The sequence below is a fragment of the Neofelis nebulosa genome, chromosome 14, assembly GCF_028018385.1.
Source record: "Neofelis nebulosa isolate mNeoNeb1 chromosome 14, mNeoNeb1.pri, whole genome shotgun sequence".
NCBI classification, from domain to species: Eukaryota; Metazoa; Chordata; class Mammalia; order Carnivora; family Felidae; genus Neofelis; species Neofelis nebulosa.
Genome location: NC_080795.1, coordinates 49,661,976 through 49,681,987, shown reverse-complemented (window position 1 = coordinate 49,681,987; position 20,012 = coordinate 49,661,976). Strand labels below are relative to the sequence as shown.

Sequence of the window (20,012 nt, the reverse complement as noted above, 5' to 3'; positions counted from 1 at the left end):
GTTTATATGGAATTAAAATGCAGAGACCTCAAAAGATATCAAGAGAAAATCTACAAATACATTTTAATATATGATAAGATAAAATTACTAGTTATTTTGCTACCTTATTCAGTACTTTCATTAAACCACAGAAAAATTTATGTGCAATGAGGATATTATTTCAATGGAAACTACTAACAGTTTGGTGTCATTGAATATGAGTTACCTGGCTTATCTAAGATTATTCAGAATTATTTGTAGTATTATGTAATATTTTTCATTCAACAAATATATATTCAGCACCTATTATAATCCAGGCACGTCTAGGCACTGGGAATATAACCATAAACAAAAAAAGGCAAAAATCCATGCTCTCATAAAGTTTATATTCTAGTAGGAGAAATAGATTAAACAAGATAAACAAGTAAAATGGTTTATGACTTAGAAATGTGTAAGTGCTCAAAAGACAAACATGAAGTGGGTAAGAGAAAAAAAAAATGGCCAGGGTGTGATGGAAGCTTGAATAAGGTAGTCATGAAGGCAAGTTTTGAGTAAAGAACTTAAGGAAGGAAGTAAGGGAGTAAACCATACAGTTATTTGGGGAGAAGGCATTACAATCGGTAGAACAGCACAAGCAAAAGTCCCGAGGTAAGAGCCTGTCTGACATGTTCTAGAAAAGCATGGACGTCTCTGTGGCTGGCACAGAGTGAATGAAGGGGAAAATACTAGAAGATGAGGTTAAAAAGGTAATAAAATGGGAAGTGGGGGAGTGCAGTTCATGTAGGGCCTTGTAAGTCATGTACCAAAAGACTCACTGACCACCATTTAATCTTAATCTCAGTAGCATTCATAAGCACTTATGCATACACTTGCCTGTTTTTTATTCACATTTTTAAAGCTACCTTATGAGTAGCTGGTTACTATTGACGTATAGTTGTAATCCCCTGAGGTTTCACCATGCCATACAAAATCCTCTGGTGCCTTATCCTCCTTTGGCCATAAATTATGGAATACTAACATCTTAAAATACTGACCTAAGCAAAACATAGCTAGGAAGATGAAATCACTGTCAAGATGGGAAAATAGGCCATCTCTAGCATATCTGCTAGAATCAACTGCATCAATTATAAGGGTTTTTCAGTTCCTAAACCTGAAATAAATGTTATTAATACTAAGTCACTTTATTCTGGTCCCACATGAACTGGCTCCTGTGAAGAAACAAACTCCTTGATTTGGGAGTATTAAAGTAACACTGAGGTGTATCATCGATACCCTGATTTTCCAATTGGTAAATAATCTGCTAAAGATGCAATATAGGACTCTGAAATGGTAAACAAGCTAGATAGAGATGCTACATTTCAATCAACTGCTAGTGGAAAGAAAAATTTTAAAACATTTAAAGAATAGACAAATTTTCTAATAACTTCCAACGCTCTAGTTAAGCGATAAGAATAAAGGAATCATCTGCCCCTTAATCCAAATTAATGTGTAATATCCAAAATCAAGAGACCAATTCCCTCATTTTGCAGAAAATAACAAGTTCATTAGTAACAAAGTATTCCTTGCATTTGGTTACCCACCTACATGATATGAAAGATTTAACAAGCATTATAGACTTGTTTCTAAAATCACAATTGCTAAAACCCTAAACATTTGTCATTTTAGAATTGTTACACCTTTCACCACTTGATAGTTTGTAATGTTACAAAATAGAAGACATGCTACTTTTGAAGTAAGATTGAGTATGTATGTAGAGGTTGAAATGGCTTGTTTTGAAAATGGTACAGCCTATCTGTAAATTGGCAGGAAGCATATTCTGAAGGGTGGAATAAAAAAAAACAACAACACCTTAACACATGACATGTTTAATTTTAAACACTTTCTTTGAGTTGACAAACATTTTAGATGAAGAGAAATTGTTTAAAGTCATTTGTCTTGTGTTGGCAGAGTGAAATTAGCCAGTATTTGTTGAAAATTTATTACACGTCAATAACAAAAGAAGTTCCATAACCATCAATTTATAAATGTCAGCCAGTGTAACAATGAAAGATGACTTAGGCTATCAAGGCTATCAACAGTTGACAAAAAAATGTAATAGATATGTTACCAGACTGAGACCCATGGTGGTTTCTAGGAACATTTCTACTATTAACTATGTGTATAACCTTAGGCAAGTTTCATACTCTCTTTGGTCTCCTAGATGTCATATTTGAAGTGAGAAAGCTGGTCTTGAAAATTTGAAAGGTTATTTTCATCTCTGAAAATACAGGGTTGCTCTTGCTTCTTATTATTCTAGATTGATGAGGCAGATTTTATGGAAGAGTACCTAAACCAGAGATGAAAGTAGGACACCGAGAGTTTAGAAGATTTTCCAAAAGTTCTAAATGTGACTATTATTAAATGCTTGTTGAAACTCAAATGTCTATTTTAAAACATAATTAAAGTCACAAAAAGAACAGAAGTGACTACTGACTCATTAATTCATTCATTACCCAAAAGCCAGTGCTAAAAGGTAGCCATATTTAAGCCTTTTTTGAACTACAGGTCACATCATTAAAATGAAATATTTACAGTAATTAAAAGCAAACTAGTTTTGTATCAGGAAAATCTTCAAATTGTTTGAAAATTGTTTTAGATATATTAAATAAAAATGGCAAAAATATCACTGATGCAACATCTTAAAGACAGTCTTTTCTGTTAAAGGACTATTGTGGTAATTTAAAAAATAAAATAATCTCCTTAATGTTAAATAATAATGAAACTTAAAATTGAAATTTAAGTACAAAGTGCAAGTCCATGATACTGTATACCCAGTACCCAAAGGTAAAAAGTAAAAAAATCAAAGATGTATAATGTAATTTAATTGGCAAGTATCACTTTGAAAGAATCCATTCAAGTACAGACAAAAAGTTTGTTCTGGAGGGATGTGTATATATATATATACACACACACACACACACACACATATATATATATATATATATATATATATATATACATATATTTTTTTTTACTAGTACTCTACGTATTTTAAAACTGAATTGAGTAGATATTCAGTTGTGAATTTAATTTGTAGATGGGAAAGCTTAAAGACATCTTTAACCAATGTTAGATAATGTAAAGAATGATTTTACTCATGAAGACTTAACTATGAAGTGTGTTTTTAAGTGACATTTAAGAAACCCACATGTCTTCAAAATAACTGTATTCCAGCTCGTTTTCATCACACTAGGCAGCCAATCCTACAAATACTACAGTTTAAAGAGCACAGATTCTTACATTAATAAGACTGCATTTATATAATCCTATATGTTTCAATGTGCTCCCACATACAGCATTGTATTTAATGCTATAAAAGACAAAAAGGAGCTTCTATCACGCAGTTGGTTTCTAGAGGTAAGAAAACAAAGAGCTGAATAGTTATCTACTGTATGAACCATCCCACATCCATTACCTCATCTGATTCTCAAAGTAACACAGTGGGAATAAAAGAAATATGCTAAGATTTCCTTTTCTCAGATGAACTAACTCAGGTTAAGGGCCTAGAGTCACATAGTTGATACATAGTAAAGGCAGGCCCTGAGCCAAGGTCCAAAATATGTGCTCGTTCTCTAGTCCAATATCATGTTCCTAAGATTATATTGTTTTCAACAACAAACAGAAGATGGCTTTAGGATTATGTTTAGAAAGTCAGTGGTGGTATGGCTTGAACAATGGCTGAAGTATGCAGAAAAGTATGAGGTAGAAGGGAGTTTTTCACTAAATGTTATTAGTCAATTGAGTCTTTGGGAGTAGAGAATAAAATGAGCAAAAGGGAAAGAAAAGTACGGGGCACCTGGGTGGCTCAGTCGGTTGAGCGTCCCACTTCGGCTCAGGTCATGATCTTGAGGTTCATGAGTTCTGGCCCCATGTTGGGCTCTGTGCTGACAGCTTGGATCCTGGAGCCTGCTTCAGATTCTGTGTCCCCCTTCCCTCTCTGCCCCTCCCCTGCTTGTGCTCTCTTTCTCTCAAAAAAAAGTAATCATTAAAAACAATTTTTAAAAAAGGGAAAGAAAAGTAAAATAAGGAGAAATGGCCTCCAAGAAGGAAAGACTAGGAAAAGAAATTTTAAAATATTTATCTGGAAGTACTTTTAACTTCTACAACTGATTCACTTAGGCTTGTGGAACTGAATGAGGAGGGAAATTTTTAAATGCATTTATTCATCTTTACTGTGGTCTCTGATACAGTTCAGACCATCACAGCAGACTACTGAAATACGCTTTTAAAACGGTCATTGGTCCTGTCTCTTTTCTTTCGAGCCATCCTGTTCATCATCACTGACTTACTATTCCATAATACAGATGTGATTGAATGCTGAAAAATATATGATACATGCCTTGTTGTTTTATGATATCCCTGAATTTCTCCATATAAATTTTGGTCAAATGGTCATTGGCCTAAGTTGGCAACGAATGTTATATTTATGAAATATAAAATCCATTCCTATCTAGATATAATTCAAATTTGGAAATTAAGACATGGGTACAGTACTCTCCTTGCCCAAGAATCATTCATAAGAATACAGAGAGGCAGCAAAACACAGTCACCCCATACTCTAAATGCTCTCCAATTTCTAGAATGCTTGTATTTTTATTTTTTTATTGTTTATTTTGAGAGAGAAAGAGAGAAAGAGCAGGAGAGGGGAGGGAAAGAGAGAAAGAGAGGGAGAAAGAGAGGGAGGGAGGGAGGGAGGGAGGGAGAGAGAGAGAGAGAGAGAGAGAGAGAGAGAGAGAGAGAGAATCCCAAGCAGGCTCTGCACTGTCAGCACAGAGCCTGATGTGGGGCTTGAATTGACAAACTGTGAGATCACGACCTGAGCTGAAATCAAGAGTCAGACGCTTAACCCACTGAGCCACCCAGGCGCCCCTAAATACTTGTAGAAGCAAGTATCCTTTACAGAAACTGTCAAAAATACTTTATTAATTTTGGTTCCTTTGTAAACTTTTTTTTTCCCTCTCTTCTTCCTCCTTTCCTTCCTTTCTTTCTCATTGCAAGGTTATCTATATTTGAAATAAAGTAGATGACTATACATTGAGGCTCAAAGGACAAAATATTTTTCCTTTTATATGTTTAGGGACGTGACTTTTTGATAGGTAGCATGGTAGGGCTTAGTCTATAAACCTGATAGTGAGTGACTCACTAAATAGTCAGTTAGAGGTTATATCTGTTAAGTTTCCAAACCAAACGAAATTAACAAATAACAGTAAAAACATAGACAATAAATTGGAAGCAAAACCATTTGAGACTTTAGATCGTATTAGCTACATCTCCAAAAACACTTCGTTTCTTTAGAAAATTCTTACAGAATACTTTATTTTACAGAAGAGGAAACTGAGGTGCAGAGAAATTAAAAGCCTTACCAGAGGTCATAGGCCTACCAGTAGAAATGAGCTTAAGAGCCAAGTATTGACTTCCAATGGAGTCCTCTAAACACTACAAAACCTGAAAAGCACTAGTGATTTCAATAGTTCTCTGACTTAGAGCAAAGTATTCTAAGTATTTGCATATTGATTTTTACACATGGATTAAAACATGTACAAATGTATTAGCATGTTATGCAATAACTAATGCTGTAATCTAGCCTTACTTATTCCCTGTGGTATTGTGTCTTATGCAAGCTATGCGATCAAAAACAGTATCAGGATTAATAACTTCCTGAAAACTACTAAACAGTATCTATTGAATAAGTGGCTCAGTTTTACTTTTATAACCAGGTGCTTTTACTTTAAATTGAAAGTTTTCAGACTGTGTGCTGAAAATGCAAAATCAGAGCACGACATCACTAAGAAACATTAGTAATAACAGCTAACACTTACATGGTACTTATTATGTGACCAGTGTTGTTCTGAGCAATTTAAATATACCAAATTATTTAAGAAAGTAAATTTATAGGGGTGCCTGGGTGGCTCAGGCAGTTAAGCGTCCAACTTCAGTTCAGGTACGATCTCACAGTCCGTGAGTTCAAGCCCCATGTCAGGCTCTGTACTGACAGCTCAGCGCCTAGAGCCTGCTTCACATTCTGTGTCTTCCTCTCTCTCTGCCCTCCCCCCATTTGCACTCTGTCTCTCTCTCAAAATAAAATAAAGACATAATTTTTTTCAAAGAAAGTAAATATATAGCACGGCTACAAAGCAAGCAACGTTATTTAGAGTAGACGAGTAGAGTAGGGGTAGTTCAAGGCAGAATTCGTCATTATGACTCTTCTAAGGTACCTAGTACTCCACCACATGTTACAGTACCCCTTTCCCTATCCCTGCCTTTCCCCACTCATAGGCTCTAACTTTCTGCCTATGAAGATCTGTATGTGAGAATAGCTCAGGTCAGTCTCCTCAGGAACATTTACATTTCAGTGTTCTGGAAAGCCTAAAAGCTTTTTATTATTAAAATAATTAAGCCATCAGAGATGAGCAGAATATAAACTATGACAAGCAGTGGAAGAAATATCTTAGGCTGAAAACCTACCCAGAACCCCTCAAAACTTACCTCTTCTTTATACCTATATATCACAATCTTTAAGACACTATGTAAGTGACATGCTATAAAATAATTTTACCAGCCCCGTTTTGTTATTCTTATTATATATTATTATTGTTTTAACTTGGGCCCTCCCCAAAGCAGGAATCCGTTACTGCATTCTCAATAACCAACTAGTGCCATATACTGAAAATAGCACGTATTGGTTGAAATGAACTAAACCATTAGCTAATAGTTAAAAGAAAATAAATGGTTGAAACCCATGCAAGGAGACTGTCACTTATCTGAAGAGGCACAGTATAGAAATGCTTACATTGGGAGTCAAGACTAGAGATGTGTTACCATGTGGGTTGAACAAAGCTGATTATCCTCTAGAATTCTGCTCCTTTATTAACAAAGGAAAGCAGTTTTAGGAAAAGATTTATAAGGTTCCTTCTAAATCTAAAAGTCTTCATTCTAAATCTAGGAGTAAAGCCACAGAATACCGATAATTACCCTGGTAAACTATAGGCAGATGGCTGGGGCCACATGACTCTACAAAGCAAACTGGCAGATCTTGATTTAGAAAACACACACACACACACACACACACACACACACACACACACACACACAGCTTCCCACATATTCTGCATGTATTCTGTTTCTATGATCTCTTCCCTCTGTTACAGATTTTTATTGATTTTCTTCTCTTTACAGCCAAACTCTTTCAAAGGCATTATATTCACCATCTCTCTTTCTCTCGTCTTTTAAATCCATTCTACTCAGCCTTCTACTGCCTATGTCTCCAACAAAGCTGTTAGTAATGAAGGTTAGCATGACTTCCTACCTGCTAACTCTATGGTTTCATGCTCAACAATTCTCTCCCACTTCAAGTACATTCTTCACTTGTACTCAGAGACTCTACACTCCATGGTTCCCCTCCTATTTCTCAGTACCCTGCTACCTCATCTTGTCAACTTCTAAATATGAGAGCAGTTCAGGTCATAGTCCCTAAACCTCTTCTATGCTTGTTCTCTCGGTGATCTCAGCCTTGCGTTCCTAAATCTCTCTTATTATGAGATTAACTCCCCAACAGTCCAAATCTCTAACCTGAAGTCCAGACCATGTTGTAAGCCACCTATTTGGCATCTTATCTTAGATGTCTAAGGGGATCTCTGACTTATATCCAAAACTCAGCACTTGAGCCCACCGAATGATTCTTCTCAAGTTTTCCCCTTTATCCGTTAAGGCTCTATCTTTAATATCTACCCAGAGTCCAACTCCTCCTGTCACTAGCCATCTAAGCCACCATCACCTCTTTGCCAGGTTATTGCAAAAGCCTCCCTGTTTCTAATCTCCATTCTTTCAGGTTAGGCTCAACATGCCAATTAAATTGATGTTATTTCAAAAAGAAATGGTGTTGTGTCACTTGAATGAAAATCTTCCCATTTCACTGAGTAAAAAAAAAAAAAATCCTAACACTGACTGATAGATAATATGAGTCACCTGCCCCAGTCCCTTCTGACCACACCTACTACTATTCAGCTTGCTCACTCTGTGCTACCCAACTGACCTCTTCACTTTCTCTCGAGTAAGTCAAGCTGGCTCCCATATCAGAGTCCTCCTTCTTGCTGTTGCCTCTGCCAAGAGCACTCTTCCTTCCCTGGCCCTCAAGGGGGTAATTCTGTCACTTTATTGAGGTTTCTGCTCAAATATTACTTAGATGGGAATACTTCTCAGAATGCATTATCAAGAATTATTTACTCTACTTTCTTGAATACTATCTAATCCATTATCCTCACTGAATTTTCCTGTTTGTACTTGTCAGTATGTGAAACAATATTATATATTCTTTTATTTATCATTTGCTTCCTCCAATAAATGTAAGGATTATGAAGGCAGGGAGCTTGTTTGACATGCACACTAGTATATCTCCAGCACCCAGAACAGAGACTGGAACATCATAGGTACCCCAAAATTATTTGTAGAAATAATGAATTAATAAATAAATTATAATTAGAAACTCACCAATTATGCTGTTCTTTGAGTCTTAATTTATAGTGCTATACTATGGGATAAGGATAGTCTAGTCGCATTTTAGCTCGTTAGGGGTATGAAGAGCCAATGCATCAAAAGGGATTGGCTTAGGTAGAGTGTCATTTGAGAACTCAGAAACGGATTCCAAGTACTAAAGAATCTAATGTTAATACAGGGTTAATGGAGACATTTTGGCTGACTGATCACATATCTTACTAACTGAAGGGGAGCATACACTATGTCTATTCCAAAATCAAATGTGGGCACTTCATAGCAAGATGTAGAATAAAGCTATCTTTATTATTTCCTCTCTTTGCATTTTAAACCAGAAGAGAGGATGGTGATAAATCCATCATTCAATTCAATGCTTGGCCATTTTTAACACATGGTTACAGCTGGAATTCATGGTTACCTTTTTTTTTTTTTTTTTTTTACTTTTTTTTTTAAAGTTTATTTACTTACTTTTGGTTGGGGAGGGGGGAGGGTAGAGGGAGAGGGACAGACACAATCCTGAGCAGGCTTCGCACTGTCAGCATGGAGCCCGATATGGGGCTTGAACCCATGAACTGTGAGGTTATGACCTGAGGTGAAACCAAGAGTCAGACGCTTAACCGACTGAGCTACCCAGGCGCCCCCCCCCCTTTTTTTAAGTCAATATGTAAGTAGAAGGAACATAGGAACATCTTTTTAACCTCTGGAAGTTTCTCTAATCCATAAATATGCTTTTAACCAATTTAAAAACAACCTCCCACCTTAATCTTACTCATGGACTTTTACTATGAGATTTAAAACAGTACATTTGTCTCTCCCAAAAGCAAAGAGCAAAGGGAAAAATTAGATACCCAGAACTTTATTATAAGTAGATCATCAAAATATTACACTAAATAAAAACATGAGGTAGTATATGCAAAATATATAGAGTTCTCATCTTTCAAATTTTATACGTGAACTTCTTTCTAGGTCCAACTATATCATATGTAGGATTGATCTACATAATATAGTGACGTTTTGTAGTAAAGATGATTTTTATATAAATGATAAAAATACATTAATCATGAGTGGGAGTGACTGAGGTCCCCATTCTCATTGTCAGTAGAACTTTTACATGCAATATCAAAGGAATAACAAGAATGGAGAACAGTTTAGAAGTAAAAGATAATAGCGGTATTCAGGGTCAACTAGAGGTCAGGAAGCCAAAAAACCTGCTCAAAGTACTTCCTCAGTTCAAGTATTTACATTGGTTACCTCCTGTGAAGTCCTTGTTCTTTTGATACCTTTATTTAAATGTGCTTAAATACAAAATGGCATTAAATGTTCTTAAAATTGTTGCACCCTGACATTTAAGAAGATATATTTACTCTTTCGGATCAGTGACATAAATATCAGTTCATATGAAAATATCCTTTCGTAGGTGCTAAGCAAAGATCATAGAGGTTAAGAAATTTTAGATAAAAATGACAAATATGTAAATGCACATTGAGGGCTTATTTAAATTTTTATTGTTTTATGGAGAATGTTAATATTTGATAATACTTGATTTCATTTTATTTATTTTGCTATGTTATTTTCTCTCTCTTTTTTTTTTTTACCTATATTAGCACATTTTAAGAATTATATGCTGAGAGGGGTGTAAATAAATGACACTCCACAGTAAGAAACATTATTAAATTATCTTAACGCTAATTAAATATCACACCCAACACTGTAGACAGTACTCATAACAGACGAAGACAGGACAGAAAGAATCCGAGACTAAAAGACATTGTAACTAAAAATTACTGACACAAAAGCTATTAATTTCTTAATTTGGCCCATAACAAGGGCAAATTGTAATGATATAGAGAAATTTTAGAACAACGATTTTTTTTATAACCGTCTTAAAATGCCGACATTCTCAGTCAATACATGTAGTTATATTTGATTAGCAATTACTACAACACATATACAGTCCTACTTTTCCTGACAGAAGTTAGTTGTGCTGGGTTAAAAAATTAAGTCACCAATAATTACAAGGAAACTAAATCTAAGTACTGAAATTGATCATCTTTTTACTCACCCAGTTAATGTATTAATGCATGTGTATAAAACTGTGAACTACAAATATTATATATGTTCATTTAATATTGTTGAACTCACAATTAAGTTCATGTCATTTTCTACTTTAAAATTTTGCTTTAAAATATTTTTTAAATCGTTCAGTTTTAAAACAATTTCTGGATTAGAAAATATCTTTGTTGTGTTTTTTGCATGAAAACATGACCATCACTTTTTTCCTCAGAATCTTAACAAGACCAACAAAGCCAAACCTCTGGCTTTAATGCCACACATTTCAATAGAATAGGATCGTACTAGGATATTTATGTTTATTTAATATAAGAAAGCATATTCACACACACCACAAATGTCAATACTGAGTGTCTAATATAGAGAAAGGCACTATTAAGTTCATATTAGACTTGCCTTTTTTCCCATTATTAGATGAGCTTGGTGTTTCTCCCTCATTGTCTTTTTAACATTGAAAACAGACAACAGTGGTTAGTAATTAAGGTCACTAACAACCCAAATAAAAACTAAGCACACCACAAAAGATGAAATCACACACTAGGGAAACAAATTCATGCATTAAACATGACACCTCACATTAGTGAGCACAAAAGTAAAGTATATCCTTCCCATCCTATGATAAAAGTAGTAGGAACAAAAATAAAATGAGGAATAAGGAGTAATTTTATACTAAATTAGAAGATTGTAGTTGTGGTTTTATGCTAATTTAATAATTGACATAATTCACTAAGTTAGTTTTGAGAATAAAGCATAGGTAACAAACTGGTCCAACAAATAGACTTTATCTTAAGGAAGTGAAAAATAAATAAAAATGATATTAACTACCACTGAAGCCCCCAAACTAATGACATCCAACAAAATGACTTTCCTGTGGAAGCCAATTCATAAACAGTGTGAACGCATTTCAGTGTTCATGTGGACTGATATGAGATATATAGGAATGGGCAAATAGGAAAACATTAATTGCACACGTAAATTAAAATGAAGTTCATTTGTACGGTATGCTCCAAACAGGTTATTCCTATAGCACTGCAGGAAAATGGAAGATGTGTGACATTCTAGTCGTTAAAATATTAGCTATTCAGAACAGAGATAGTTATACATTTTTATAAATATGCAGCTACACTTGCCTTTGTTTTCATGATCAGATGCATGCACTCTGATGATTCTTCTCGTCTTTCGACATTGAAAATAGTTACTGACAATCAGCAACTACAGTTTAAGAGGTCTTGTGTCTTATACTATATATACTGACAGAATGCATCGATGACATAAGGAAATTGCTTTCACACAATGAGAAAGGAGAGAACATAAGGCATATAAAGGAGACTGTACTGTTCATGAATAAAAAGTGATGAGTTAAACAGGGTAAAATTAGGTCTAAAGTTATTGTTCAAGGAAAGTAAAAAAAAAATTTTAACTGACAGCTAAGAAAAGATTAGGATTCAATTCAGTGTTTCAAAGAAAAAGAGTGATAATTTGAAAAAAGAAGTATATACATGTATTTACTGATTATGTAACATTTTAAGTTTTAAATCCTTTCAGGAACATTCTGACAAAGAAAGTGGCAAATAACATGACCATCACTTTTTTTTCCTCAGAATCTTAACATGCCCAACGAAGCCAAACTTCTGACTTTAATGCCACACATTTCAATAAAATAGGATTGTACTAGAATATTTATGTTTATTTAATTTAAGAGAGTATATTCACACGCATCACAAATGTCAATACTGAGTGTCTAATATAGGGAAAGAGATATTATGATATATAAATGTAATAGGGACTTTAAAAAAACACAGTGAAGGCTCTTTCCACACCACTTAGAAGGAGGACTCTTTGGGAAGAAATTATGATTGTCAATAAACATTAGAGCAATATTGAGCTGGGATGAAAACAGGAATGTACGGTAAATGTTTATTTTAGGAAAAAATGATGAAGAAAATAGAGGTAGCCTCTAAAAGCTTTAATGGAATTTATATTCTGCTCTATATTTACTTACAATTTGCCTCTACAAAACCAAAATTTTTATAGAGAGGAGGCTAGGATTGCAATATAGTTCTACTCAGTGTAACCCACAGTAGATACTCAAACAGTTTTTAATAAACAGATGAATTGAATACAGAGTTGGGGTAAAGGATAGGTATAAATTTGGTCAGACGCATTGTCTACAATTTTAGTTTGATTTTAACATTAAGGAACATGTTCCAATGGATAAATCAAATATTCTGATAAGTTATCTAGATAGCTTATGTAATATTTCTCCATCAATAAAATTAGACAATTTATTTAAAAATTAGTGCTGAAAAACAATCTATTCTTTATTGCGCATTTATAAATGTCATACTTCCCAAAAGTATGACATATTTATAAAAGTCATACTTATTTATAAAAGTCATATAAAAGTATTTATAAAAGTCATACTTCCCAAACATTCAGTTATTTTAGACACACAGACAGACCTGCCTTGACCTCTTCACCCTGCTTTTCTCCCCACTGCTCTTCCTTATGCCCCGTTTCTTCATTAACTTCTGTATTTGCAGAAGTAAAGAAAAAAATAAGACCAGATGTATATATTTGTTACTCTCAGTGACACAAATGTCAAATTATTCATGATATAGTGAGTGACGATAAGGAGACTAAGAGATTATTTAATAAGTTTCTGACATGTTATGTAAGTAAATAAGTATTTTATTAATAAATTATCATACTGTCTTCTTTTATGTTGACTTTGATTTGTAAAAGAGTAATTGTGGCCCCTAAAATATTTGTGGTATGTGATAACTGTGTAAAGTAGTCAAAATACTTTGTCTATAAGCTTGATATATTCTTAGAAAAATAATATTATGCACCTTTTATGTTACAGAACCAAAAAATGATACATAAACTCTTTTTTACTTTTACAAAATGCCAGTACATCAAGGTCTGGAGAAAATTTTAAAAAATAATAATACCTTAACAGTTGTTTAGTACATTGTACTTTTCTTATATTGCTCCTGTTTACTCTGGTTCTCAAACAAGGAGAAGGTAACTAATACTGTACCATCGTGAAAACCAACATCTATAAAGTTTTAAATTAATTTCATTAATAGACAAAAATATAACCCAAATCAAAAGGAATTAAACTAGGAGTTGATCATTTTTTAGCTGTTGAACAGGATTAGGTAAATAAATGTGTCATTACTGTGATTTTGAAATAATGCCATTAAATTATCTTCTGATAACTTTTAAGTGATAATCCAGACACAATTTGATTTAGACCACCTATTGATAGCCTAGTTTGGCTCATGTACCGTTAACATCAGTGGGAAGTCGAAACTTCTAAAAGAGATATTTTATATCTCCTTTAAAGCTAATTACACAATTATGTATCTACTTAAGTGTTCATATCAACATTTACAAAAACATTGTTAAAATCATCCATACCTTCAAGCAAAACAAAACAAACAAAAAACTGAAAAACAAGTCCTTTTGTCTCATAGTGGAAATAACAAGGGTGGTTTAGGCTCCCCTTTCTTTTACTTATAAAAAAGAAAAAAGAATTACAATTAAAGGGACATTAAAGGAAAACCATGGTTTGAATAGACTCTACAAGGCAGAAACTAGATGGTATATAGAATGTTTGTTGATAAGCCCATTAAAAACTTCTTCAACCCTGACTTTCATTATCAGCTCTATGTTGGCTTTCGGGTAGATTTTATTATTACAAAGAATGGAACTACTCATATCTCAATAGACTATGGCTATAAAAGATATTAAAAGTGAATTTTAAAAAGTTGTGACTTCATATGCCAACAAATGAGGTCAAAACTCTATCTTTAAAAATCCTGGGGAGATAAAAAATTTCATATGTTCTACAGAACTTCCCTTTTGGAAAGTACTTTTAAAATTATATACACCCATTATAATGCGAATAATTGAGAATTATAGAAGGGCTGCTATAATCTCCTTATCAGGCAGCACATTAGCACTAGTCACAACAGCATAGAGTTGTTTAAAATCATTGTACATAGCATAGGAAGAACCTCAATATAGAAGTCGATAAATCATTCAACAACTAACAAGAACACAACTTGTTCCAAGTTATAGATATAGATATATATAGATATATATCTATATCTATATATATCTAAAGCAATAAAATATCCCTGCCCAAAGGTAGTGCACTTAAAATTTTGTTACAAAGAGGTGATAGCAATACACATTTTAATACAAACATCTATAGAATGGCAAGATTATTTTAGTGATACATAATGCACTATGTGAAGGAACTTTTCAATTGTTAAGCAATATTTCATGCATTCATTCAACAAATATTTGTCGAGGACCTACAATGTGCCAGGCATTATTCTACGTGCTGGAAATTCGTAAGTAAATAAAAGTGAACAATTCCTTAAATTTACAAAGTTAATTTTAGAATTCTGTCATTGGCAGAGGAATTGTTATTATCTTAGTGAATGTATGACACTCCATAGATCATGACTCAATATTTTCTCTTGAGTCATAACGTATTATTGATAATAAAACTGCACATATTTAACTTTGATATACTGTAAGCAGTCTTGGTACAACATGAAAGGTGATGTAGGGAATACAAACCACAACCACTGTCTAATTCAACAACTTTCTTTTCTAGAAAGACAAATTTAATAATTAAAAGATCATCATAAATACAAAGTGAAATATCTGATGATAAGAGGAACTAGACTAGGTGTACATCTTCAGTAACATAAACACAGACTGCAATTGATATCTTTGCTTAAGGTCTTGCATTAAACAGAATTCTGGTTGAAAGGCAGATGAAAAAAATTTAAAAAAACATTTTATCTTAAGAAAAGATGTGCAACAGAACATTTCACTTAAGAAAAGTTCAACTCTTTGCACTCTTACTTCAATGACGCAAAGAAATTTAACTCCCTGGCATAATTTCCAAGTGAATCAAAAATTGAGTGCTTTACCAAAAATCACAAAACAAAACCATTTTACTGTAAATAAAAGTCTTTACAATGGAGGGACATCAATTGCAGTTGGGTTTATTTTTGCTTCCGTAGCCCCCCAAAAAGGCTGTCAGCATAAAACAAACCCTCCTTTATGTACAGACCTTCATAAGGTTCTATCTCCTTGACTCCATTGTCTAGGAAAAACAAAATAAAAACAAAACAAAAAAGGGAACCAAAGCACAGGGGTTAAAAACAACAGAAATTTCCAAAGATACTGAATGTATGTATCATCTATTAAAGAAAAGTTAAATGGTGATTTAAATATATATATAAATATATATGTATTTTTTGGGAAAGCACATCCAGTTACTAAATAAAGGGACCATTTAAAAAACGAGGTTGAAAATTATTATATTCTATCATCCATGCTTTTAGAGGTCCTTTATCCCAGAATTTATAGATGTTTGGGGAGTATGTTCATCTGTGTATAAACAAATAGTGCTTCTTATGCAAAAATTTGGAAGTATTTAAAATATCAGTACAACATGCATCTTTCTTTGTATATTCATGATTACCTTTTTTCTGGCACTCCAGTTTTGAGAAGGATCACCATTGTTGTGCATCAGCTAACCAGTCCTTTGCAGTGTGTGAAAATTGATTTGGCTAGTTACTAATAAACTTTATGTAACTATCAACAATTACATAAACTTAATTGTAGCAAAGAAATATCATCCAATTGCTTATTTAAGAGCATTAAGTTTACTTTTTAAAATGCATTTACTCAAATCTTGAAAATGTGCAAGAGCAATAACGGAAGGTTATTTTATCTCCAAATATTACAAATTTTAAGTGCAAAACAGGTAACATTTATAAATATATTTATAAATATAACTACTGGCAAATGCGGCTAAGGCGTTCAATTAACAAAAGAAGAAAACTAACACAAGGTAGTAAAAAAAAAAATCTTGATTCACCTTAGCTTCCATGTGTATTTCCTATATGACATAATTAGAAATAAAACTTACTTCTCTCCAGTGTTCCCTTTGGTGGAAGTTGAGGAAGTTGTCGGCCCCTTCGTCCTGCTACTGGAGTACTAGACGGGCTTGTTTGGACAGACCCAGTACAAGGATGAGACCTACAAGATACATCAGTGATGTTCATTTTCAGTAGCATGAGTTAAATAATTTTAACACATTTGGTTCATATGATAGCTGTGCAAGTGCAATTTTAAAAGACGTTTAGCTGCTGATTAAAAGGTTAGGAAAGAAGGACAAAATATGGATATTTGAATGACTGTCAAGAGATGCTTCTACTTTTGTGTAATATGCATACATACACAGATACATGCACACAGAATCCTACAGTAACATCCATGGAATTGTTAAATGTAAATTAGTATTCTATCTATATGCAAGCAACAGGAGTTCTGCAGCTCAAAAAATAAAAAGTAATGCTTTACATTTCTTTCTACCAGATTTCAAACTCTCAGCACTAACCTCCCTGCCTTTATCCAAGGAGATTACTACTCAGGCTTATATTGGATATCCCTTTATTAGAAAATATCTCATGAAACTACAAAAACAAACAAACAAACAAACAAACAAAACCCTGAACAATTCAAAATTCAGCTAAAGAAGACACTGGTTAATACATGATACTAGTATGGATAGAAAGAAACTAAAAATCTGGCTTTATTTATTGTCATTATGATGATTGTTCCAAAAGTGATGTCTAATGGACACAAACAATTTCTCATTCTGTAGGAGAAGAACATGATAGTTATGAAGTGCATTATGGGGGGATTTACCCAGGACTCCTGATAAATGAGAAATCACAAAACAGATGTGGTCAGGACAGTTAAAAACAAATTACAATGGTAGCCACACACTATTATATCCGCTGAATATAAATAGTGTGCTTACACTGAAAAGGTTAGTATCAATTGTTATTAGTGATCAGCCAAGGATGATAGAAGAGACCATTTAGCTGCTGGGAAAATAAATAGGTGTGCTGAAGGGGCAAAGGGGAGGTTAGTCCGATTGATTTATCTTTCACCTCGATAAGGCAGGTGAAGGAGGGGCAGATCTTCCAGTCATTAATGAAGGCATCGACCTCATGAGGTTTGTATCAGGACGCTCAGTGGATCTGGAGCGGGCGGTGGTCCGCTCTAGGAGAGGCCGTTGTTCTGTTGGTCTGGATCTGTGATATGGCTGTCTATCTGCTGCTTCACAATCCCTGAAATGTTAGTCAAAAAGCAGCTCAGTTGATCTTTAGTGCCCTTCTGCTATTTGGTTATGATGCATCAAACTGATTTTGAAAAAGGTAATTGTTTAAAATTATCGAATTTGTAAAAAAAAAAAAAAAAAAAAGTTCTCTTCCCCAACATATTCTGAGCGAGTCTCACTAAACTTCTTAAGAATTTCTAAGGAAACCCCAATCTGCCTCTAATGGCATTCCCAGTGGAGATGACAGGAGTTGCTCAGTTATAATCAATGACAACCAAAACTGCCTGCGTTCCAAAATGAATTCCCTAAATGAAACATGTGAAATATGTGAAGTATTCTATTTTCCAAGAATTCAACGGCTTAGCCTAACATTTTCACGAGAGTGAAGAACATACAAGCATTAATCCTAAAGCCCCTAAGGCGGATTGTTAGCGTGTCAGCTGAGATACTAAAAGGCTTTCAGCACAAACATAGTATAGTGATACATCCCAACATTCCAACAGAAGAATCAAAAGGTTGTTAAGAAACCACTGCAACCCTACAGGCTGTAGCCATATGTAAACATGGTCCACAAGAAAAATCACAGAAAGCTGGTTAGTCAGCCAATCTGTGCCACCTATCTCGGGGCACTTTAGCAATGCCAACCAATACAATTCAGAAGGGTATTGGGATGCCTGGGTGGCTCAGTCAGTTAAACGTCTGACTTTGGCTCGGGTCATGATCTCACAGCTCCTGGGTTTGAACTCTGCATCAGGCTGTCTGCTGTCAGCTTACAGCCTGGAGTCAGTTTCAGATTGTGTCTCCTTCTCTCTCTGCCCCTCCCCTGCTCACTTTCTCTCTCTCTCAAAAATAAATAAACATTAAAAAAAACCCAACAATTCAGAAGGGTATTAACTGATTGAAATAATAATGGTTCTGAAACAGTGTGATTGATCTCTTTGACCACAAACAAGTCCAATATCAAAACCTAATCCTTGTTGAAAGAAGTATACTTAAATGTGAGGAACCCATCATTACTGATTTTTATATCTCTGGAATCAAACATAATGCTTTTAACACCTAACAAGTGATCAATAAGTGTTTTCTAACACCAGCCCCACTTTCTGCGACACAACCCTAAGAACACAAGAACACTAACTTTGGCTCAAGAGCTCCATATACCAACGTAATACCTACAAAAATTATTACCTCTCCATCTAGTTGTAACCACAGAAATGGAAATGTTTCTGTATTATGGACCAAGCATTAGTCTCCCCCAAGACTAATGTAAAGAACTTCCACTTTCTCTATAAGTTCTCTCAATCTTATTGTTGATAATGAAAAATGCAGGCAATTAAAGAAAAATAAGAAAAGAAAGGACACAATTTCCTACATGTAATTAATTGCATGGCACACAATTTTAGACCAGCACACATGAGATTAGAGGACTTTAGGAAGTGAGTGCTGGGTTTTTATTCTACAACATATCTTGTGATTCTCTCACACTTTAAATTCACAAGGTAACAGAAGTCAAATCATTTTTAAATATTTTAAAAACTATATACCATGATATGATTGATTTCCTAAGTTTAGCATTTTTATATAAGTATATCCAGGATATATAAAAAAAAAAGCTGATATATACCAAGTATAAATACATATAACATATTCAGTTACTTTCAAAGACAGAGATGAAAAAGGCAACCTGATAAGTATAAAAAAAAATCCCAATTTTATTTTTGTTCCTCAAAAACTATTTGAGAGAAAACACTTTTCTTTAGAAATAAATGTGCTCAATAGTTTGCTAAGTGTTTTTAATGTACATTATCTTTGTATACCTTCACCACAATAAAAAAGCAGAAGCAACGTAACATATCCCTTAGAGTCCTTAAAGCCTATCTTTTTGGAGAGTATCAATAATTACATTATTTTCAGATTTCCTATTACGTTAACAATAAGCTTATCTCATTGTAAGACATAGCAACAAAATTTGGTAGAATGTCTATGACCACCCTAACATAAAATGAGGCTAATCTCTCATGTATTTATGCAAAATTTGATTTATTCTGATCCTAATCAAGCAATTTTTCCAAGTGAAAAGTAATATGTTAGGACATACATTTTTACTTCTTTGACACAACATTTTTAAAAATTGAAACACATGATTGTGAGTGAAATCCGGAGAATTATTTCAAATTTGTTGCTGTGTTCTATGTCCTTAAAAGGATACCACTACTTATAAAGCAAATAGGCCACTCTTTAGGCAATATCCCTTAGGAAAATTCCTCTT

At 33.9% G+C, this 20,012-nt stretch overlaps 1 protein-coding gene across 49 annotated transcripts in view; it reads right to left on the bottom strand.

Annotated features, from left to right (window-relative positions):
• RIMS2 (regulating synaptic membrane exocytosis 2) overlaps positions 1-20,012 on the bottom strand; it is a 612,947-nt gene that overhangs the window by 185,537 nt on the left and 407,398 nt on the right. For 21 of the 49 annotated variants that reach the window (XM_058698807.1, XM_058698778.1, XM_058698758.1 and 18 more), the window contains 2 exons: positions 17,574-17,753; positions 16,544-16,653 (listed from right to left, as the gene is read on the bottom strand). In XM_058698807.1, coding sequence (XP_058554790.1) covers positions 16,544-16,653; positions 17,574-17,753 — 290 coding nt within the window. Of the gene's footprint in view, positions 1-15,679; positions 15,713-16,543; positions 16,654-17,573; positions 17,754-20,012 lie in introns of all 49 variants that reach the window. The other 28 variants (XM_058698768.1, XM_058698770.1, XM_058698754.1 and 25 more) reach the window with 3 other exon arrangements.